General features: G+C 41.4%; 2 protein-coding genes across 3 annotated transcripts in view; one reads left to right on the top strand and one right to left on the bottom strand.

Moving 5' to 3' along the window:
* The window catches only part of LOC135198099 (prolow-density lipoprotein receptor-related protein 1-like), an 875,913-nt gene that overhangs the window by 616,846 nt on the left and 234,210 nt on the right, over positions 1-24,857 (bottom strand).
* Positions 1,755-24,857, top strand: part of LOC135198095 (prolow-density lipoprotein receptor-related protein 1-like) — a 49,367-nt gene continuing 26,264 nt past the window's right edge. The window contains exons 1-3 of one of the 2 annotated variants that reach the window (XM_064225544.1): positions 1,755-1,923; positions 7,755-7,886; positions 20,670-20,847. In XM_064225544.1, coding sequence (XP_064081614.1) covers positions 1,884-1,923; positions 7,755-7,886; positions 20,670-20,847 — 350 coding nt within the window. In that variant the 5' untranslated portion in view covers positions 1,755-1,883. Of the gene's footprint in view, positions 1,924-7,753; positions 7,887-20,669; positions 20,848-24,857 lie in introns of those variants that run through there. The other variant, XM_064225545.1, reaches the window with a different exon arrangement.

Genomic DNA, 24,857 nt, shown 5'->3' on the forward strand with positions numbered 1-24,857 from the left:
CTTTTGCAAGACAGTTTATTTTATTATATAAAATTATAATTACAGCTCACACAGTATCATAACAGATAAGAACTAAAATCAATAACAAATTCTGAGTATATTTGTTGTAAAATATTTACGTAAATTTACTGAGATCAAAGAAGCAGTAACTTTTTTGGATTATACATGTTTCTTCTAATAATTCTTTGGATTTTTTTTGCAAAATTACAATTACAACTGACGTACTATCATAAAAGATAGGAACTAAAACCAAAAGCAAACCTCTGTGTGTATATATTTTTATATAATATATATATATATATCTATATATATATATATATATATATTATATATATATATATAGATATATATATATATATATATATATATATATATATTGAGACATACATATATAAAAAGATGTGATGTGAGAGAGACACACTACATGCCCCCTTGAAGTCAAGTACACTACTGACTCCTGAGATGCCTAGAACAGCGAGCTAAGCCAGTCTAAAAGTTGCCCTTAGTAAATTTATGGGCATTGAAGTAATGGAACCTGTTTCTCGCCTTATTTCTCCAAATCAATGGCATGTAATATTGATATTTACCAGGGAGTAATCTGTCCACCAAAACTTACTGAAAACTAGTTTCAACAAAAATTAAATGGAAGCAAATGGATTTATGGGGAGCTAACAATATCTCAAAATGTTAGTCCTAATCAGGACAAGTACCTTAACGTTACACAAGTTAACAGTCACAACGAATTCAAGGCCTTTGAAGATTTTCTCCAAGCAAGAGGATGATACCAGGCTCGAGGGTGCATACACGTCTAGAAACAAATTATCCAGATGACACGTATAAATGAATCCTCACTATAGTCATTACTTAATCACAAAGGGATGAGTTTTCTCAGATCATGATTAATTATTAATACTATGATAGGGTTAAATCAAAAAGTTATATTACTGGCCAACAGTGAAATGCAATTAAGATATTAACTTTACAGGGGAATGTACTACACTAGGGTTCTTAGTCAGCAGCTTTTTAGAGATAAAAACTTTGAACAAGGAAAATGAGAATTTAGTTGGAGAGAAAGAACACTGGGAGTTAATTGTCAATGTCTGACTTACTGCTGTTAATAATGCAGTGATCAGTTGCATTAAGTTCTTAATCTGCTGGGCTTAACTATGTTCTCCACTTGGTGAGTGGAGGAAAGGGACAAAACAAAGGAATGGATAGTGTTCCGAGGAGCAGGAAGCACATCTGGAGGGTAAGTTAGTGGTTGTGTATTTGAGAGCGAGGTCCCTTGTCTCTCCTTTGCCTGCCTTAGTGCGGGTCATTCTCCGAAGTTCCTCCCGTCAATCTCCAGGCTTGGGTTGCGGGTACAGTTTGGGAAACAAAAAACTCGCCAGTGCATAGGCCACAGGAAAATAGGTTTTAAGGGAAGTATGCCTAATAGCTAACCTGAAAAAGTCTTTCCCATATGAGTCTATCAGGTTAGAATTCTCAGACCTTGAAAGTTTGTTTGAGTCACCTTATTTGAAAACAATACTCCTTCCTTCCTGTCTGTTGCCTGGTGTTTTTGGCCTACCACCGTGCCTGTGATTTGTATTCTTATCAGTTAAGAAATCTTATCTATTGCTAAGATGCAAGATAGGAAGAGGCAACATTTATAGTAATTATGTTGATGTTTTACTTATCGTGGTTTTCTTGCTGTAGGGTATTTGGATCCTTCTTTTGATACTATTTTCTTTTCTTTTTATTTTCAGGATGAGCGACCGTATGGTGTGTCACTGTTGGAGAATTATGTGTATGTTACTAGTTGGAGGGATGATACAATTAAGAAAATAAATAGATTTAACAGCCATAATGTCACTGAATTTCACACAAATTTCTCCGAACCAATGCATGTACATGTGTTTCATCGACAAAGACAACCAGATGGTTTGTTGCAAATTCATTTTGTATTATTTTTCCATGTAAGAAATAGTTAAGATGAATTTCATTTGCTCATGAAAATATTTTCAGACATCTCTGCCATGTCAAGCCATTGCCTAACTTAGCCTTTTGCTTTGTTTTCAATAAGGTATTGTATATACATATTTTAAAGCTCTCTCTCTCTCTCTCTCTCTCTCTCTCTCTCTCTCTCTCTCTCTCTCTCTCTCTCTCTCTCTCTCTCTCTCTCTGTCAGATTTAATCCCTCTCATTCAACCAAACTAGATATGCTTTCACATTTCAATTCAAACTGTCATCCTGTGGGGATAGTAACCTTGATGTAGTGGAATGTCAAAATTTGGGATTTGTTAAAAAAATAGCAAAATGATTGTGTTTAGGTTTCTCAGTTATTATGTAAATTTTTGTAGAAGTTGAACTGTTGAATAATTTCACTCTACAAATGTATTTTATCTACATAATCTGCTATTCAGCATGTAATTAATCTTAAGGGGGCCAGCCATACCCCTATATATGGGGGTATAGGGCAAAAAACGCAGTCATGATAAAATTCAAGGACCATCGTATGGCAATAGAGAATGCATATACGAAATATTTCATAAAAATTCCTCTTACTTTCATAGTTTCAGGTTAATTAGTAAACTCAATAAGCCAAATGCTATCGTAAATTTTGATAATTATTGTCTAACAAATTGTGAGCAATGGCATCTGTAGAGATTCCATGAGTTGCAAGAGGGAAGGTTCTCAGCTACCACCCTTCAGCGCAAACAGAAACATGATAGAGGCTACACGTTTGAGTTTCACCTCTGACATTCGCTTGCTTTTACATCTGTTTATCTTTGTTTCGGCAAGAATTTCATCACACCAAAGAGGAAAGTCAAGCAAAACATCTCACTAACATACAGAAGAAATGCTCTAATATGAGTTCAGAATATCTTAACCCTCTTACGCCGATTGGACGTATTAAACGTCGAGTCAAAATGTCTCCCGTATGCCGATTGGACGTATCATACGTCGGCTCAAAAAAGTTTTTTTTTAAAAATTCGCGAAAAATACTTATAGGTCCTACCAGCCGAAAACTTTTGAATCACGCGCCTTTGGGTGGGGATGCTGGGAGTTCACGGATCAAGGCGTTGTTTTGTTTACAATCGCTACGCAGGCGCGCAAGAGCGAATTTCTTTCTTATCGCACTAAAAAGTATCAGTGACACATCTCAAAAATTGTTTCGTCACTTTGACATAATTTTTGCACCATTTTAAATTATCCTTTATATGAAGTATTATATATGAAAATGTGCGCAATTTTATTTAAAATACAACAAAAAAATTCTCATGATTGTAGCTTTTATCAGTTTTGAAATATTTTCATATAAATAACGATAAGTGCAAAAATTTCAACCTTCGGTCAACTTTGACTCTACCGAAATGGTCGAGAAATGCAATTGTAAGCTAAAATTCTTATATTATAGTAATATTCAATCATTTGCCTTCATTTTGCAACAAATTGGACGTCTCTAGCACAATATTTCGATTTATGGTGAATTTATGAAAAAACATTTTCCTTACGTTCGTGCGATAACACTTCCGATAAATTTTTTCGTGTGATTGTCCTAATGTTTTGCACACCCTTTTAAATTTACCGTTACATAAAGTTTTATATATGGAAATGTGTGAAATTTCATGCACAATACAACTAAAAAACAACCATGGTTGTAGCTTTTATCAGTTTCGAAATATTTCCATTATTAGAAATAACGTTAAAGTATAAAAATTTCAACTTTTGGTCAACTTTGACTCTACGAAATGATCGAAAAACGCAATTGTAAGCTAAAACTCTTATATTCTAGTAATATTCAATCATTTACCTTCATTCTGCAATGACTTGGAAGTCTCTAGCACAATATTTTGATTTATGGTGAATTTATGAAAAAAAAAAAAAAATTTCCTTACGTCTGCGCGGTAACTCTTCCGAAAAAAATCAGAATTTTTTTGTGCGATTGTCGAAATGTTTGCACCATTTAAAATTAGCTGTTACATAAAGTTTATATATTAAAATGTGGGCAATTTGCATGTAGAATACAACTAAAAATGATTGAAGGTTGTAGCTTTTCTCTTTTTTTCGAAATATTTTCATATAAATCACGATAAATAGAAAAAAAAACCACGTTCGGTCAACTTTGACTCTACCGAAATAGTTGAAAACGCAATGTAAGCTAAAACTCTTACGGCCTAGTAATATTCCGTCATTTTTCTTCATTTGAAACAAATTTGAAGTCTCTAGAACAATATTGTGATTTATGGTGAATTTTTGAAAAATATATTTACCTTCACTCCGCGCGTCGATTCGCGGCCGCAAGTCTCCGAAATACGTACATCGCATTATCCTAATATTTGCTCCTTTTCATATTAGCCGTTTTATAGAGTTTCATATATCAAAATGTGCGCAAATTCATGAAAAATACAATAAAAAATAATTGAAGGTTGTAGCTTTTTCCATCTCCGAAATATGCGCCTATAAAAAATATATGAATAAAAATTTTGACATTCGGTCAAATTTAACTCGTCAGAAATGGTCAAAATCTGGCAATTCGAATCTAAAACTCTTACAGTATTGTAATATTCAATCATTTGTCTTCATTTTGAAACAAATTGGAAGTCTCTTTAGAACAATATTTAGAATTACAGTGAATTTTTGAAATAACATTTTTTTACGTCCGCGCGTTACGAATTCGTACATCATTTTGTGATGATATTTTTCCTGTGTTGCTTTTATTGTTTTTTTCGCTACCATATATCGCATTATTTACATATGATAATGATATTATTTTTCATTTCTGATGATTGCATACTAAACTTCAGGCAATGACAAAAAAATGAGCCAAAAATGAACTCTTAATCTTCAAAACTAAGCGCGCTGTGATTTTTTGAAAAAATTATTTTTTCCGCTTCCGCGCTCACTCCAAACCGGCGCCGGCATACTAGAGAGGTTTTGATTTTTAGGGCTTCGGCGTAAGAGGGTTAATATCCGGGATACTAGCGTAGTTAGTGAAGAGAGAGAGGGAGGGGTGCGTAGTAAGGAGCGCCCCATTTTGCCTAACGCACATGTCGTGCAGTGCCCCAGGCTACAGTCTTTGAGCAAAGGGATCTTCATTTATGATGAATAACAGTTTTAGTTTTTTCGGCAAGAATTTCATCATGCCAAAGAAGAAAAGACAAGGAAAACATCTCGCTAACATACAGAAGAAGAAAATTCGCTCTAATAAGCCAAGTTAATGAAGGAGAGAGAGAGAGAGTTGCATAGGAAGGAGTGTCCTGTCTCGCCTGAGCAAAGGGATCTTAATTTATGCTTAAATTATGATAAATAACATAGTTTGGGTTTATTGATACTCCAAAAGAAATATAAAATTCATAACAATCATGATTTATTAACATTGTCTTTGTAAAAGTACAAAGAAAAACTTTGACCGCCCATATCTCATAACTATACTTATTGACCTTCAGATTCTATCTTCTCCCTTAGTTTTAAAGCTATAGCATTGAAATTTGGTATATAACTTAGAAAGCCATTATAGAATAATCAAATGAAGCCCTTTTTTCCCATTTTTGTTTCTTTTAATTTCTAAAGTTTTTCTCCTGATTTATAGGTTTTTTTTCCATAATAAAAAAATTCATATCTTAGAAAAAAATCACTTTTAGAAAAAAAACTTCATTTGATTGGAGGTCTACATCAGGTCTATATATGGTAGTAATCCCAGGTCTTAATATTAAGTATCAAGGGAGGAGATAGAATGTGAAAAATGGTTATTTTTGGGATAAATCGCCCTGGTGTCACAAAACCGAAGGTCAGAGGTGAAAATCGTATGTGGTTTGGAGATGTCCAAAGTCACCCTATTAAGTGGTATGAATGTCTAAGTCTTGTCCTTAAAAAATGGCATGAGCCAGCCGGCCCCCTTAAGACTCTTCAAGTGTTAGATTGTGCCAGAATGTTGAGTAGACTATTGCATCTTTGTATATACCTTTATATTTTCTTCAGTTAGTATATAGTATTAGTGACCAAGATTTAAGTGCAATTTTCACCTTATTTTCATATCATTGTCTAGTGGGTGATACAGCAAGTCAACCAAGTTGCAACTTAGATCTAGCTTATGCTGGTCATTTACATGTAATGATACTAAAGATCTAGCTTATGCTGGTCATTTGCATGTAATGATACTAACCTTGATGTCTGCTTTCAGTTTTATTTTATAGGAAATTCAATTACTTGATTTTGATTGTGCTCCCATATATTTGATAGATGTATTCCTGTAATGTGCTTTTGTAGTAATCAGTTGATTGTAGTCAATTGTAGCTTGCCAGACAAGCCATGTTGTTTGCTAATAACTCATTTGCTGCCTATCTGACAAGTCATGTTGTCCTCTAACAACTCATGTTCTGGCAAGGCTACCAAGTGACTCCACACTCAAATCAATAACTTTGAAGGGCTGCATGGCAATCCCTTCCCAGGTTCTTAAAAAAGACTGGATCTTATGAACTCCAGAAAATTGAGATCCCTGTTTAGTACCATTGACAGGGATTTTCTATAGAGAGATCTATTTACAGGATTTCTGTCTAAAGCCCTCCTTTTAGCTTTTGTATTTCCCAAGACATTATTGATAAACTGCATGAATTCAGCTCAAAATAAGACAGCAGAAATGGCTAGTCACCAGGTCACTTCATTCCCATTGATCTAATCACTATGACCCAAATTCCAGGTAATCCAAACATTTCCTTTAGGTCCAGCTCCCTCCCTTCCCTTTCAGACATATTCTGGACTGCCAGACATGAGGCCACTTTTGTCCCCTGTAAATTTTCACAGTTGTTACAGTTCATAATGGTTGGGCTCTGGTTACCTTAGGCATTATTTAAAATAATTCTCTGGTTATGATATTTAAGTTGCCAACCTACTTAATTTCCCTTCTATCTCAGTGGCAGCTCTCTCAGATGCACTATTATATTTCCTCAGCCTTATGTTGATCTCATTAGGGATAGTGTGTTAGTGTTTTTACCTTTGCATCTGCCTACTTTCTCAGCCATCATTTCATTTTATCTTAGGTAGACTTCCACCAAACTGTGAAAGGTTTTTAGGTGAATTTATGGTTTTCAACTTATGCACATGATTAACAAGATTAATAAGAGGGAATATTGGTTTTTGAGTCCAATAACTTCTGAGTTAGACCATCAAAGCCACAGGACCTGTGTCCTGACTCAAAGAATTATCTGTCTGATATCTTTGAGTGAGTTGAATACATATCATTGTACTAGAACTATTTAGGTATATATTCAGCTAGACGAGATAAAAATATTTTTCTTTGTATGAGCAAATAATTTTTCAAGTTTTGTTCAGACATGTAATCTGTAAATTTAAGCTTAGGTACTGTTGTTTCACCACCGGGTGATTGTAGACATGATTTTGAAGTGCAGTTTCATATTGGGTGGAGGTTGAGGCATATTATGGGTGAAGATTGGGGGCTTTGTGGTCTCAGTTCACCTAAGGAGAGGCATGTAGTCCCCCTGAGTTTGAACCGGAGCACATGGCTAAGTAAGGCAGTGGTTCCTATGCATGAAACAATATCTTTGAAAATTGTTTGTACATATGAAAATTGTTCATAAATAGTTTTATTTTAAATACTATTAATTATAATTTCTTTCTCACATAAGGAATTTTGACTGAACAAAGAAATAATTCACATATATTGGCAGAAATTAAAATTTTTACTAATATATGATTTTTTTTTTTTTTTTTTTTTTTTTTTTTTTTTTTTTTTTTTTTTTTGCAATATACAGTTGATCATCCCTGTGGCACTTCAAATGGTGGCTGTCAACACATATGCATTCCACTATGGGAAGATAAAAAACCTGTTGCTTCATGTCGTTGCCAGCCGGGACATATACTTGGCCCTGGAGGCTCTTGTGTAGGTAATGTAATTTTTGATGAAATCCACTGTGAAAGCAGCAGATTGTCTTTATTTTTTTATTTATCTTATCTTCATGAAGCAATAAAAGGCCTAATTATACTTAGCATTTGAAACACTCTACGTAGTAATTGATGTCATAATTTTTATACCGTAGTTACCAGACGTAAGTTGCTTCACTCTTGTAATGGTATAGTGTTCATACAGCTAATAAACCTCTAATTTTATGAAGGCTTATCACCAGTCTTGTTTAAGAGACAAATCTTTGAATTGTATATGTCAACAAAGTAACTTGTTAGCTTGATGGTAGGTAAAGCTGACATTCTAGGGATAGTATCTCTCTCTCTCTCTATTGTAGCTTATTATTGATCTCTTTGCCTGGTGTACTTGTGTGTGGGCCTCTTTGTGGAGCTCTTTTAAAACATAGTTTTTGTGCAACACATCACATGCAGCTTTAATGTCTTGCTGAGTTTTTTTCCAAATAGACAAGATGAAAGTTGAAAAACATGAGTTGAAAGTAGAGATACTGGAACAGTAATTTAGAAACCATCTGAATGAAGACATGAACATAAACTGAAGGAAATTTGTATGATAAAGAGACCCAAATAGAGAACATAACAGCAGAGAAAGTTGAAGAGGCTTTTGTGACCATCCAGAGTAGCAAGAGATGCAATAAAAGCAGGAGGAGAACCAGTCACCCATGATTTTTAAGAGTATATTAAAAGTTGGTAAAGGAAGAGATAAAGCCAGAGGTATAAAAAAAGCCTTACAGCAGTGGTATACAAAGGAAAAGGTAAAGCACAGAGGAATAAGACTACATACTTCAGTATTCCATGAAAATATTGGAAAAGGTACTACAGAAAAGGCTGAAAAAAATGATAATCAATAATAGTCAGTTTGCCTTTATGCTGGAGAGATCAACCACAAAAGCTGTCTTTATAATGAGGTAACTTCATGAAAAGTACAACCCAAGGAGGAAGAGATTATATCATATACAGTGAACCCCCAGTTCACGGACTTACAATTCGCAGACTCAGTGGTTCATGGAATTTTCTAGAACCTATCCATAAATTATTTGCGGGATCTATTTGCAGATTTTTTTGTAGAGCAGTATTCTTTGTTTTTATATTACTTTCATGACTAAATACTGTACTGTATGTTGTTACATGTGCAATCATTTTGGATGTGGGTATTATCAGTAAAGTCTAAAGTGTTGCTGTAAAAGTCCGCCACAACCCACACACGTAAGGATATGGAGTAATAATGAAGCGGTTTTGACTTACCTTGAGTTAGAAAACTGTTTAATTGGTTAAGGTCGCCAAGAAACCAGCCAATGAGATTCTAAATTAAGTTTATTTACACAAAAATTGAACAGCCTGAGACAAACGGAATGGCAGGTAGGCCACATGGAGAGGGCACAGAATACTGTGTTAAATTACTCTATTATTCAATATAACATGGGAGAATGGCCGAACTCACAATATATGCAAAGCTAGTTTCCAAATTTTTTATGATATCTTCTAAGGTAATGGGGCGCTGGCAAGGATGCGTATGCACGAGTAGGCAGTCAGAAATCTGGAAATGAATTCCAGGTTACAAAAACTTCTCACATAACATTTATGACTAATGCACGACGGAGGGAATTTATCCTTAAATCACGCACAATGCTGATATGGGGAGAAATCTAATGCTTAAGTGGAATAGCTTAATGAAGATCTTCGTTGATCTTGGACAAGTCACAAGGGAAGCGTATGCTTGTAGGTTGGACAAAAGGATGTTCGTTAGAGAAGTGAGAAATTGCATTTGAAAATGTGGGAGAGTTTGTTTGACTCGGAAGAAAAGAACTGGCTATATGAACGTAACTCAGACACACCTGGGTGCCTTTGGTGTGTAGCTTAATGAGAAGATGGCGTCACCTTTGTCCGAGTCCTGAGGGTGCGCCCAGCCAGCGCCTTTGTTTAGGCCTATGGAAGGCAGGCAAGGACACATCTATCCTTGATGAAAGACTAAGCAGGACTGATATCGAACCCGGGTGTGTAGGATTCGTGTTGGGGTTATTTTCCTCCCCCCGTTGGCAGGTCATTCTGGAAACAGACATATGGCCAGTAACAAGGTCAAGGTAAAATAGGTCTTAAGACTAGGCCTAGGAAGAGCCTACCTAGCTGCCCACTTTCTCTTGTGTTATGTCCCTAGTGCTTAACGAATTAATACCCTCCCACACTAACTATGATGGACTGGAAATTCCTATCTCCCTTGTCTGGCCTGGTCAGCCAGATGTGGGGGGGTGAAATGGCTGCTGCTTCTAGCTTAAATAAAATTTCAATTTCCGGTGAGGCGAGGCGAGATAAGCCGTAAAAATGTACATATACATTTTATGATAAGATTATGATTTACGGTATTAATAATATTATGATGTCAATATTAAGTTTAATAAGACAAATATACGAATATATTTTTAAGGGTAAAATGTTTTGAGATGACTTTGAAAAATAATATCATTTCAAAGATTAATACAATACTAATAGAATAATAGTTTAAGGTATATTTGATGTAGGATGGTAGTTTAAGGTGTACATTTGCTATTTGAACTTTCAAGATAGGCAGTTATAAGCATTTTTAGAGGGTGGTGGTCAAGTATTTGCAGATTTTAACTTTGTGGGGGGGGGGGGGGTTTCTTGTACCCATCCCCTGTGAATTTTTGGGTTTACTGTATTTTACTGTATTTATTATGGATATTGAAAAGGCAAATGAGAATACCTCGGGTAAATAACTGTGTGGTCATTGTGAAGGCAGAGGATATCAGAAGACTGTAAGCTAGTGATTTTAGTCTACTAAATACCAGATTTGAGGTGGAGACGGTGACAGATATATGAGAAAAATTTGAGGTGTATGTTGGTGTTCATCAAGAAGCAGCCTTGGCCACTTGGCTGTTATGACAGTGCTGGAAGAGGTACAGCTGAGTGCATTGAAGCTGCGATATGCAGATGGCATAGTACTAACTGCAGAATCTTAGGAACTGTTGGTGGGAGAGTGGAAAGGAGAAAAGAAAGGACTGAAAATTGGTAAAAATCCTTGAAAACCCCAGTTGTTACAACAAACGTTAGTGAAAGGGAAAGAAAGGAGAGTAGAGAACCCTGTTATGAAGGATGAGGAGGCGTTGGAAGAGGTAGAACTTTTATGTTACATTAGGGACACGAGGTAAAACTTTTCTGTTTCCTTACGGACAAATTTTGAAACTGGAGTTGAAGAAGTGGAGGGAGATAGCTAACTACTGATAAATAATGTTCCATAGTAGAGAGAGGAAAGATTTTCTGTAGGAAAAGAAAGTGTGTCCTAATCATTGTAGCAGAAACATGGCACTTACAAGAGAAATGGAAGATATTTTAAATAGATATGACCAAAGTATATTAAGATTTATGGCCTGGGTATGGGGATAAGATTATAGAGAATGGATAAGGAACAGCTTGTCAGCAAAATAGTAGATTTGGAAGCAGCAGAATGTAGACTTGTTGGAAGATCCAGAAAATCATGAAAATAGAGGATAGACAAAAAACTAGTCTTAACTTAAAAAGAGTTCAGACCTAAAGAGCATAGAGCTTAGACTTTTTCTTCTTTTGGTACCTCTTAAACTCACAATATGAAACATACTTGCACAGTATTTTCTATTTCAGCGCTATTTGTTGGAAAATGACCTTTTTGTATGTGATAGAGCGCATTGCCGTTTAAGAACAAAGTCTTATCAAAGGAGCCATTAAAGCAATGTAATTGAAGTGTGGAGTAACAAAATACAGTAATGATAACCTATTCTGTTGTATTGCAACATTTCAAATTCATATTTATACCTAAACCTAGTGATTTCATTTTGTTTTGGCTACATACTTGGCATTGTATGTAGTTAATCAATATAGGGTTTCAATCAGACTCGGCACCCAAGGTAGCAAGGCCACATTCATTTTTGGTTATTTGTAAGTACAATTGCTCACTTTGAGCTGAATCAGAAGGCCATGTAGAGCAATGGTTTGTATATGTGAAACAAAATTATGTAAAATTATCCATTTTAATAAAACCAGTGAGTTAAAAGACTTAGCTTTCACAGGACTGCTAACTAATTTGAATGTATTGATTCCATAGAAAAGACTACGTACTTCATTAAGACAAATGGATCACGTGCCTCTGTTACTATTAGGGTGTGCACTGTTTGGAGGTACACTGTAGGGCTGCAACTTGCAATACAGAATTTCACATTATTGCAAAAATACTCACATCACAAGGAATTCTCAGCAAAACTTGTTCATTATTTGGTGTGATGTTGAATGTTGTGCTCATTTGTGTTAAAATTTGCAACGGAAGCCTTATCAGTATAGGACATTTTTTTCAAAATGTTTTTCATGCATCAGTTGTTGGTGAAAAACCAGCTGAAAGAGGTGAGATTACTAATACTTTCTCCTTTAGTGAAGCAAGTATTCCTGTCTTGGGAAGCATCGTGTATATTTTAGTTGTAGAGATTAGAGAAATCAACACATTGTCATTTTATATGGGATATGGGTAGAACATGGGTACTTTCCCTTTAAAATCATGATTTAGCTATTTACACATAGTCAGCATGATTAATTTATTTTGCACTAAGTAATAGACTTACCCCTGTCCATGAAACAAAACAATTCCTTTTTTTTGGTTTCTGATCATTAATTTTAATGTCAGTAGTGGTATGTGTGCAGGTTATTAGAAATTTGTTCGTAGTTTGAGGATATACATATTTTGAGTTATTAGCTTTATTTTGAATGCTAATGATTTTAGTAGAAAAAGGTTAAATTTTGATATAAAATTTTCCACATTTGCTGCTCTTAGGAACAAAATCAAGTTATTAACAGTTATTGCCTATTTGTATACATGATCTGTTCAAAGGGCTTATTTTCACAATATTGGAAAATATTCAGGCTGCTTTATAGTTTCTACATGTTAACTATTCCATAGTTAAGGCCAAAACTTCTGAGAAATATACAGGTATAAAAATTAAGTATCTTGTACTTGAAACAGCTCTAATATTCTAAGGTCTGAGTCAGAGAAATGGACAGATCACTAGTGCTGGGAATGATAATAATAACTGATAAATGGAGGGACAGATTTTGTACATGAACTTCCCTGCCAGATATATACTTAGCTATAGTCTCCGACGTTCCGACAGAATTTCAAATCTCGCGGCACACGCGACAGGTAGGTCAGGTGGTCTACCTTACCCGCCGCTGGGTGGCGGGCGTATGAACCAATCTATCTCTCCAGCCAGATTTTTTTCTGTCGCTGAAGCGATAACAAACGTGTTGTCGTTTTTCCGATATATTCTTCATTTCTCGCTTGCCTGGAGATTGATTTGGACATTTTGGTGACGTATTCGCTCTATGTTGGCTTGGCATACGCTGATTGTGGACCGTTATTGACTTTGCGCTGGATTTTCCTGTAGAAGTCTGAGTTTTGATTCTGTTCCCAAAACTCCGGTTTTGTTTAGAGTATGTGTGACCGATGGATGTAAGGTGAGGTTACCGAAAGCTGCGGTGGACCCTCACACTTTCTGTGTTAAATGTAGGGGAATGAATGTTCGTTTAGTAACCCGTGTCAAGAATGTGAGGTTTTGAACGAAGATGAATATAAGGCTCTTTCTTCTTATATTAGGAAACTTGAAAGGGATAGGGTACGTAAAGCTTCTTCAAGGAGCTCGAGCAGGTCGAGAATGAGTGAGAATGAAACTAACATTAATGTAGTTTTAGAACCTTCCTCCCAGGTCTACAGCTCCTTCTCCCCGCACCGAAGCCGTAGATTCGTCTTCGGAGGCGGCGGCCTCAAAAGCTTCCTTGTGTTCTAAGGAAGACAAGAATCTTCGTACTGAGGCAAGGTAAGAGTGCAGTGATGATAAGTGCAGTGTTACCCAGTGATGTGGAGGGTGCGTCTGACCGGCTCCTTAGTGCCTCCAGGCCTAGACCTCTTCCAGACTCCCAGTTCCAGTGGAGGAGGAAAGTCGAAAGCCGCAGGAGGGCTAGCGAGAGCCCCCACCGGTCAGGCGTCCCTCGGCAGATCCTGAAGTTCGCTCCCAGGCTGCCTTGGATCGTAAGAAGAAGAATATTCTTCGGCCAGTGTTTTTTCGGACATCCACATTATCCTATTCGACCGAAGCTGTTGGGTGGAGCTACAAGGAGGCGTCACGCCCGTTGAAGAGGGCTGCGGAGGCTCCCTTCAGTACGTTGCGTCCAGCCCAGAAGACTTTTCTGATGTAGCTTCCTTGCAAGCAAAGAAGCCTAGGAGATCTCCGGTGATCGCCCTCCTTCTCCCGCGCCTCGCGCTGAGCTTGCTTCGGAAGAAGATCCTGGGGACTCTCCTTCTCGAGTACTAGCGGGCCTACAAGCTCAGATCACAGCCTTGGCGGACTCCTTGGCATCGAGATCGCGTAGAAGGAAGGATTTGTCTCTCCCGATCAAGAGATCGAGGCACGTTTCGTCGGAAGAGCGCTCTCCTTGTAATCGGCGTTCTCCTTCTTTTGAGGATTCTTCTACTCATCGTAACATTTCACGAGAGGAACACCACTCCCGCTCGGAGGTGTCGAGACGCCATTCGACGGATAGGCGCTCCTTGGACTATGAAGATATTTCCACAAATCGGATTCCTGCCTCGGGTAGACGCTCAGCCCCTTCTGTTTCTCCTTCTTCTAGAGTTCGTGCAAGAAGAGAGAGTCGCTCAGGTCATAGAAGACTTGGTTCGTCGTCTCCGTCTCTTCTTTCTTCTCCTCGTCTTCTCAGAGAACCTAGGGAATGCCCTTCTGAAAGTAGGCGCACTTCTCCTTCCGACTACTGTAGTCGGGCGTCGGATAACGTGACTGGTAGGCGCTCATCGCACGGAGTTCGCTCCCTCCCCTGTAAGACATCAAGAGTCTAGTAGGAGCCCTGCTCCTGGTAAGCGTCATTCGTTTAGTAGCTGTTCTCCTGGAGAAAGACACCTTGATCCTCGTTTGCTTCGTTCTCCTAGTAGGCGCTCTTCGTTCTCGAGACTCCCTACTCCTGATCGGTCTCCTCTTGCTAGAAGTCAAGAACGCCTCAAGCGCCCTGATTCTGTTAGGCGCTCGGAGCCTTACAGACGTTCTCCCCTTGGTAAGGACCAAGATCTCGCAGAACGCCCTGTTTCGTTTAAGCGCTCAGAGCGTAGCAGCCGCTCTCCGCTTCGTAGGCATCAAGAGCCTCTCAAGCGCCCTGCTCCTGAAAGGCGCCCTATTTTAGCAACGTTTCGCCGCTTGGTAGGCGCCAGGATTCCACTAAGCGCCCTGTGACAGATAGGCGCTCGGCGCCTAGTAGCCGCTCTCCTCACGATCGGCGACAGGATCTTAGCAGGCGCTCTCCCTCTCGTAGTTTCCTAGGGATAGACGTGGTCTTTCTAGAGAATGCGAGTTTAGACAAGAATTTTCGGATAAGCGTCCTTCTTTTACAACTCGTCGTTCTCCTGTACGCCTTTCTACTTTGGAATCTTCTCCTCATTCAAGACGTTTGTCTCCTTCATCGCACTGTACCCCAGCTAGGAATCATCTAAGGATTCTCATAAGGATCCTCATCCCCGTTCTCCTCCTCAAGAAGACCAGGAAGCCTCTGAGGAAGAAACTAATACATCGGCAACAGTTTCTTCGTACAAGAAGCTCACAGAACTTCTCCTTCAGGAGTTCGGAGAGTCTTTGAGCCCTACTGTCCTCCTCTCCACACTCGTTGTTCTCCACAGCGAAAGCAACGAAAGGATCTTCGTGTGTGAGAATGAAGCCGACTCTTTCTATGAAGAAAGCGTCAAGAGTTTCGGTTCATGGATGCGTACTAAAGAGGAAGCGGGGAAAACAATGTTTGCCTTCCCTCGTCGAAGCTTTCAGGACGGACAGGATTTTGGTATGAGACAGGAGAACCCTTGGGACTGGGCCTTCCGTCTTCAGCTGACGCAGATTTTTCGGCACTAGTAGACGCCACTAGAAGATCAGCTTTGAATTCGGCCAGAACTACGTGGGCAATGAATGAAATGGATCACATTCTAAAAGGCATTTTTAGAGTCTTGGAAGTTTTCAACTTTCTCGATTGGTCCCTCGGAGTCCCTAGCCAAGAAACTCAAGGACCGGACACGTTTTCTCCGGAGGATTTGAATTGTGTCTTATCCTGTATGGATAAAAAATCGGGTGAGAGATGGGGCCAGCGAAATAGCTTCACTGTTTGGAGCAGGGGTCTTGAAGAAAAGATCAGTATTTTGCTCATTTTTAACAAAGTCGGTCTCACATGCTCAGAGATCGTCTTTGCTTTTTGCCCCTCTCTCTACACAGCTGTTTCCTAAACACCTGGTTCAAGACATTTCGAAGGCTCTCTCTGCCAAAGCTACGCAGGACCTTCTAGCACAGTCTGCAAGGAAGCCGCGCCCTACCTTCCAGACTAAGACAAAGAAAGCTAAGCCGACCTCTCAGGAACCCTTTCGAGGGGCATCTACCTCTAGATCCTCTTCGTTCAGAGGTCGGAAACCAAATAGAAGAGGAGGACTTTTACGAAGTCAATCAAAACCTCCCAAGTAAGACTCAAGTCCTTCAGACAACTGTAGGCGCCAGGCTTTTACAGTTTGCAGAAGTCTGGGCCCAGAAAGACGCAGATGCCTGGACCCTGTCAATTTTGAGGAAGGGTGGGCTATCTAATCCCGTTCTCTTCGAGGCCTCCCGTTGACGAATACCCCGAGGGAGTTGACGGCCCGATACAGGGACCCCATCATGAATCAAGCACCTCCGACTAGCGGTAGATCAGATGCTGGAAAAGGAGGCGATCGAACTAGTGGCAGATCATCTTTCGGCAGGCTTTTACAATCGCCTGTTCCTAGTTCCGAAATCCTCAGGGGGATGGAGACCGGTGTTGGATGTAAGCGCCTGAACTTCTTCGTCGAAAGAAGAAGTTCACGATGGAGACCACTGCCTCGGTGTTAGCAGCACTCCGTCCAGGGGACTGGATGGTGTCCTTGGACTTACAGGACGCTTACTTCCACGTACCAATCCATCCTTCCTCGAGGAAGTTTCTAAGATTCATGATGGGGGGAAGAATCTTCCAATTCAGGGCCCTGTGGTTTTGCCTCTCAACCACGGCCCCCCAAGTCTTTACGGCCATCATGAGGAATGTGGCACAATGGCTTCACCTGGAAGGGGTGAGGATTTCGCTCTATCTCGACGATTGGCTTATAAGGGCCAATTCCAGAGATCGTTGTCTGAAGGACTTGAAGAAAACCCTGGATTTGACTTATTCCTTAGGACTTCTGGTCAAACTGCAGAAGTCAAGTCGATTCCCGCTCAAGAGTGCGTTTATCTGGGGATCCAGATGAACTCTCTGAGTTTTCGGGCTTTTCCGTCACAGGAGAGGATAGCCGGGGACTCGAAAAGTAACAACCTTCTTAGGGAAAGAAGTATGCACAGTGAGGAGTGGATGAGTCTGCTGGGACGCTCTCCTCACTGGAGCAATTGTTTCCCTAGGAAGGTTGCACCTGAGACCGCTCCAATTCTTTCTTCATCGGAATTGGAGTCGTCCTTCTCAGGATTTGAAGTTCTCCCTGTCAATTACTCTTCAAATCAAGAAGAGTTAGCATGGTGGGCGGATCCCGACAAGTCTCTCGCAGGACTGCCTCTTCAATCCCAGAAACCCAGCCTGGTGTTGTTCTCCGATGCGTCGGAAACAGGTTGGGGGCGACTCTGGGAACCAAGGAGGTGTCAGGAACCTGGATGGGGGACCAGTCTTCCTGGCACATCAACAGGAAAGAACTAATAGCCGTGTGGCTTGCTCTGAAGGAGTTCGAGTCAGATGTGACAGGAGCAGTTGTGCAAATAAACTCGGACAACACCACGGCTCTGGCATACATCAGGAAACAGGGGGGGACGCATTCCTTCTCTCTGTACGAAACAGCAAGAGATCTTCTTCTGTGGACAGAAGAAAGGGGGATAAAACTTCTCACCAGATTCGTACAGGGAGAAAGGAATGTAAGGGCAGATCTCCTCAGCAGGAAAGATCAGGTCCTTCCCACAGAGTGGACTCTGCACCAAGATGTTTGCCAGAGCCTTTGGAAGTTGTGGGGCAGGCCTCTCTTAGACCTGTTTGCAACTTCAAAGAACAAAAGACTGGATCTGTATTGCTCTCCCATCTCGGAATCCAGGAGCAATAGGGATAGACGCTCTCCTACTTCGATTGGAAAGGATCCGATGGTAACACGCGTTTGCCCCACCCCCTTCAAGATTCCTGGGGTTGAACTTTAAAAAAGTTCCAGCAAGTCAGATTCCCGCGAGGATGACTTTGATAGCTCCCCATGTTGTTTTGGCCAGCACCAAGATTGGTTCACCAGAGGTGCGTGTAATGGCTAGTGGAGTTTCCAAGATCGCTTCCTCTAAGGAGCGATCTACTCAGACAGCCCCACTTCGACAGGTACCACAAAAACCTCCCCGCTCTCAGTCTGACTGGCTTCAGACTGTCCAGAAACTGGTCAGAGCGAAAGGCTTTTCGTCAGCAGCTGCTAAGGCAATCGCTAGAGCGAGGAGGTCTTCCACATTACGAGTGTACCAATCGAAGTGGGATGTCTTCAGAAGATGGTGCAAGAGGAATAACGTTTCCTCTTCCAGTACCTCTGTGAATCAAATTGCAGACTTCTTTTTATTCTTAAGACAAGAATGTGGCTTAGTCGTTTCGACGATTAAAGGCTATCGTAGTATGTTGGCGAATGTCTTCAGGCACAGGGGCCTCAACTTATCGGAAGATAAGGACCTACAGGACCTTATTAGGTCGTTTCATACAACGAAAATGCAGTATCCTAAGACACCCTAGCTGGAATTTGGATGTAGTCCTTCAATTCCTTGGGTCCTCTATGTTTGAACCCCCTAATTCAGCCTCATTCAGAGACCTTACCAGGAAGACTCTGTTTTTGATGGCTCTAGCTTCCGCCAGAAGAGTGAGTGAGCTTCAGGCGATTGATGGTAATGTGGGTTTTAAGGAGGACTCTCTCATTTGCTCTTTCCTTCCTGGTTTTCTTGCAAAGAATGAGAACCCATCAAGTCCATGGCCCAAGAACTTCGAGATTCGTGGGTTATCTTCTTTGGTAGGAGAAGAACCGAGAGAACTCTTTGCCCAGTGAGAATGGTGAAATACTACCTTAGAAGAAAAGAGCAACTGAAAGCCAACCGAGAGGTCCTGTGGTGTTCAGTAAACAAAAGAGCCTACTCGTCCATTGTCGAAGAACGCATTGTCCTTCTTCTTGAGAAGCCTCATTCAAAGAAGCACACGGATCCTGCAGAGAAGAACATCTTAGGCTTCTTAAAGTGAAAGCACACGAAGTAAGAGCCATAGCAACTTCTCTTGCTTTCAACAAGAATATGTCCGTGCGAAATCTGATGGAGACAACATTCTGGAGATGTCAGTCAGTGTTCGCGAACACCTACTTACGTGATGTGAGAATCACTTACGAAAAATGCTTCGCCTTGGGCCCGTACGTATCTGCGGATTCAGGTGCTGGGGCAGGGAGCTGGAACTCATCCTGTTTAGTAGTTATAAATTTTTCCCCCTTGTATTTGTTGTTGTTGGTTGCCTTAAAGAGGATGCATGAAGGCATCTCTTTAGGTCGTAATACTAATCTTTAGTAGTTTGGTTAGGTGGTCTGATGAGTGTGGCTCCTTGCAGTAGTAGTGGTTAGGACTGTTAAGATAGGGACGAACTCCTTTAACAGGATCCGACTTGGATTCTACCACACAAAGGGATCACATATCCCAGTGGTAGATCCGAGAGTCTTTCAGCATCAGGTCACGTCCTAGCTGTAGCTCTCCAGGCAACGCAGACTCAGAGATAATATCAATGAAGTCTTCTGCCTGAACAGGTAAGAACCAAGGTTATTTATATCCTACAACATCAGTTGTTTCTTATCTCTCCTTATTACTTTAGCTGTCTCTTACCCTCCACCAAGGGTGCCAATCAGCTAAGTATATATCTGGCAGGGAAGTTCATGTACAAAAATGATATTGTTAAACTACAATAAAGTTTTGTACATACTTACCTGGCAGATATATACGTCTAATGGCCCACCCAGCCTCCCCTCAGGAGACAGGTGAAAGAGAAAAAATCTGGCTGGAGAGATAGATTGGTTCATACGCCCGCCACCCAGCGGCTGGGTAAGGTAGACCACCTGACCTACCGGTGCGCGTGTGCCGCGAGATTTGAAATTCTGTCGGAACGTCGGAGACTATAGCTAAGTATATATCTGCCAGGTAAGTATGTACAAAAACTTTATTGTAGTTTAACAATATCATATTTACAATGATGGATTTTACTTAAGTATTGAGCATCCATTTGTCTGCTTCATTATTTCTTCCAATGTGAACAAATAAAAAAGTTTAGAGTGCATTGTGGTCATTACAGTTACAGAAAGTACAGAAATTTATATCCTGTAGTATTTGTTAATACTGTATATTAAACTAATCGAATCTAGCAGTACTTACTGTGGTTTAATTTTATTTAAAAAGGGTAACACGCAATCATTTTCTTATTAAGATATTAATACAGATATGTAATTTGTCTGCCTACGTGGCATTTTTCTGTGGTTTTGCATTTTTGTAATTTGTTTATGATTATAATTTTTGTTCACATTAAACTGAGGCTGCTGAAAAACTTGGTACTTTGTCATTACATGCATAATGTATATTTGGTCTTCCTTTCTTCAAATTTTTTTTGCTGTTAGGTATGGTGAACTCTTTCATAGAATTTTACTGCATCCTTTCCAGAACGTGAACTACATGCCTTTCTGATATATGCTAAAGGTCGGCCTGGAATGATAAAAGGAATTTCTCTAGATGAGCCAGATTCATCAGAGGTCATGGTACCCATCACGTCTCTTACTCGTCCTACAACTCTTGATTTTGATGTCAGAACTCAGTTCATTTATTATGCTGATATTCAAAGGTAGTCATTTTATTATAGTTCTAAATAATTATTTTTGTGTGCCTTATAGATGTATTGTTTATTTAAATTCCATTATAAAATTGATACTTAATTAAATGTTGATCCTTTCATGCATACTTATCATTGACACTCAATTAAATGTACTAGATCCTTTCATGCATACTTATCATTGACACTGAGTTAAATGTAGATCCTTTCATGCATACTTATCATTGACACTCAATTAAATGTAGATCCTTTCATGCATACCTATCATTGACACTCAAGTATTTAGTTCAGGTAATATTCATCTTTTGTTCATGAAGCTTACCTGTCAGATATATATATAAGCTGTCTTATTCCTGAAGTCCGACAGAATTTCAAAACTTATGACACACGTAGTGGGAGGCCAGGTGGTTAGTACCCATTCCTGCCGCTGGGAGGCGGTATCAGGAACCATTCCCACCCTTTTCTATTCAGATTTTCTCTGTCGCCGGTACTGTCAACACCTGTTTTCAGTACCTCCGCTCTGGATTTCGTTAACTTCTCATTGTACATAAGTATCTTGATTGTCTTTTGGTTTTGACTTTTGATTTTTCCTATAACTAAGATGTCTGGTTCTAGTTCTGCTAGTGTCAGAGTATGTTGTATGGATGCATGTAAGGTGAGGCTACCGAAAGCTTCGGTAGATCCCCACACTGTACGCACGAGTTGTAGGAGACATGTGTGTTTGATTAATGGCCGTTGTAAGGAGTGTGAAAGTTTGTCTGATTCGGGATGGAAGATGTATGATTCTTACGTACGCAAGTTAGAGCATGACAGAATCAGGAGGTCTTCCTCCAGGAGTGTATCAGGCAGTAGGCCTCAGGGCAGTAATATTTCTCCTGCTAACCCTCCAGTAGACTTTGTTTCTCCTAACCCTGTGGTGTTCCCTTGGGGCCCTGAGATTGTGTCTGTGGAGGGTAATGCCCTTTCTGTGATTTTGGATTCTCTCCGTAATCTGGAATCCAAAGTGCTCGCCTTGGAAACTATTGCAGTGAAGTGCAGTGATAGTGCCCCTAGTGTTGTGGAGGGGGCATCAGATCGGCCCCATAATGCCTCTAGGCCTGGACCTCTGTCGGACTCCCGGGAATCAGGGAGTGGGCATGTCGAAAGCCGAAGGAGGGTTAAGGGGGCTCCCCACCGATCTGGCGTCCCTTTGGCAGGACCTGTTGATGCTTCCCAGGCTGCCAAGGAGCGTGCTCGTGCACGTCTCCTGAAGGATTGCTTCTCGTCATCTGAAGCATCCTCCCCGCGCAAGGGGTGGAGCTCTCGGAAGGACTCTCGGCCCTTGAAGAGAAGCTTCAGAGAGGAGGACGCTTCATGTCCTTTTTCTACAGATGTTTTGCGGTCTTCTCCGGATTTCGACGCCTTCCCACTGCAGAAGAGGACCAGGACGTCATCTGAGGATGACGCTGTTGAGCGCCCCAGTCGCTCCAGGGAGAGAGCTGTTCCTGTGAGAAGGAAGAAGGCATCCCCTCGCCCCTCGTCTTCCCACAGGATCAGCCCTTCTCCTGAGAAGGAGTCATCTCCTACCAAGAGGATGCTCCTGTCAATGCAGCAACAGTCAGCTTCGTTGCTTGCAGAGGGAGAGGCAGAGCCGCGTCGTCGTAGGAAGGATGACAGACTGCCTGTCAAGAGGTCCAGACAGTCCCCCTCTCCCTCTCCTCGCTCGTCTCTTTCACCTGTTTCGTCGCCCTCTAGATTTCGTTCGGCACCCCAGTGTTTGTCTAGAGGGCGCGATGAACGTCTCCCCAAACTCTCGTCTTTCGAGAGAGAGGAAGACCTTCAAGCTCATTGTAGCAGGGATCGTCTTCATTCTCGTCAAGACGCTCCTCTCACGTCTCTTCGTGATGCTCGGACTGCTGCGAGGCAGGACGCTCCTCAAGCTGCTAAGCTTGACGCTTCACTAGCTCCTTCGTCTCGTCGAAAGCATCGTCGGGACGATCGTCAGGACGCCTGTTGTGACGTTTGTCGGACTTCTCGGCAGGACGCCCAGCTGGACGCTTTTCAGGACGCTCATCAGGACGCTTCTTTGGACGCTCTTCAGGACGCTCGCCGACTTCAAGACGCTCGTCAAGACACTGGTCAAGACGCTCTTCAAGACGTTTTTTCTGCAGTTTTGCCGGACGCATCGGAGGCAGTTGTGAAAGATGTCCTGCCTTGTGCGAAGAGTTCTGCTTCGAAACGCAGATCTCTTTTGAGAGTGGGGCCTAAAGGTCTTAGACCTCTCCAGTCTGTGGACCCGTCAGTTGCACCGGTAGAAGAAGGAGAAGTTAGCAGTTCTATGGAGGCAGTAGATGAAGAGCAGCCTTCAACATCCGCTTCATCGGATTACCAGGTCTTGGCCCGTCTTCTTCGTTCTTCGTTTGGAGACAAGTTTCAACCCTCAGCCCCTCGCTCTCCTCCTTCTCAGTTTTCCTCGTCCAAATCCTGTAAATCGCCAGGATTTGTAAAGATGAAGACTTCCCTTTCGACCAAGAGAGCATTTAAGAAGGTCCATGACTGGATGGACTCGAGAAAGGCTCAAGGAAAGACTTCATTTGCCCTGCCTCCGTCGAGACTCAATGGCAAAGCAGGGATGTGGTATTAGACGGGAGAGGACGTTGGGTTGAGGGTTCCTTCCTCTGCCCAAGGCGATTTTGCCAGCCTGGTTGACGCTCCGAGGAGGTCTCTACTTTCATTGGCGAAGGTGTCGTGGACGCCTTCTGAGTTGGACCACCATCTAAAGGGACTGTTCCGGACGATGGAAGTTTTTAACTTCTTGGACTGGTGCTTGGGAGTCCTAGATGTTCAGTCACGGAGTCCGGACTTGATTAGTCTGGGGGAGCTGTCCAGCGTGCTAGCGTGTATGGACAAGGCCGTCAGGGATGGTTCGGAGGAGCTGGCTTCGCACTTTTGTACGGGGCTCTTGAAAAAGAGAGCGTTGTACTGCAACTTCACTGCGAAGTCCGTTTCTCCCGCTCAGAGGGCAGAGTTGCTGTTCGCCCCTCTTTGGAGCCATCTCTTCCCCCAGGCAATGATCAAGGATCTAGCCATCAGCTTGCAAGAGAAGGCCACACAAGACCTTCTGGCCCAGTCTTCCAGACGTCCGGCAGTCCCTTCGACATCTACGCTGGGTCAAGCTTCCAAGAAGCAGAAGCCCTTTCAAGGGGGAGCTTCCTTGAGATCGTCTCCTCGAGGAAGAGGTCTTCCCAGAGGCAGAGCCCCTCCCAAGACCAGGGGTAAAAAGTGAGACGTCTGTCCTTCAGACACCAGTCGGAGCCAGGCTTCGTTTATTTGCAAGAGCCTGGAGAGAGAGAGAGAGGCGGACGACTGGTTCCTCAATGTCATCGAGCGAGGATACAAGATCCCTTTCCTCGAACTGCCCCCGCTGTGCACGACACCCAGGGATTTATCACCCTCTTACCATCGGGAGAAGCAGCAGATTCTGTACGATCTGCTCGAGCAAATGCTCGAAAAGAGGGCTGTGGAACAGGTCCTAGACCTGGAATCCCCAGGCTTCTACAACAGGTTGTTCCTGGTGCCGAAACAGTCGGGAGGATGGCGACCAGTGTTAGATGTCAGCAGGTTGAACTTGTTTGTAGAAAAGCAAAAGTTCAAAATGGAAACGCCTCAGTCAGTTCTAGGGGCCTTAAGACCAGGCGACTGGGTGGTGTCCTTAGACCTTCAGGACGCTTATTTTCACGTTCCGATACATCCTCAGTTGATGAAGTACCTGCGGTTTGTCCTGAAAGGGAAAGTTTTTCAATTCAGGGCTCTTTGCTTCGGGTTAACCATGGCCCCGATGATATTCACAATCTTAATGAAGAATGTGGCGAGATGGCTTCACCTTTCCAACATAAGGATCTCTCTTCATTTAGACGACTGGCTGATCCGAGCCTCTTTGAAGGCAAAGTGTCTGAAGGACCTTCACACGATGAGTCTGCTGGGGACCATTTCCTCGCTGGAGAAGTTTGTTTCCCTGGGGAGACTGCACCTCAGACCTCTCC

The sequence above is a fragment of the Macrobrachium nipponense genome, chromosome 21, assembly GCF_015104395.2.
Source record: "Macrobrachium nipponense isolate FS-2020 chromosome 21, ASM1510439v2, whole genome shotgun sequence".
Taxonomy (NCBI): Eukaryota; Metazoa; Arthropoda; class Malacostraca; order Decapoda; family Palaemonidae; genus Macrobrachium; species Macrobrachium nipponense.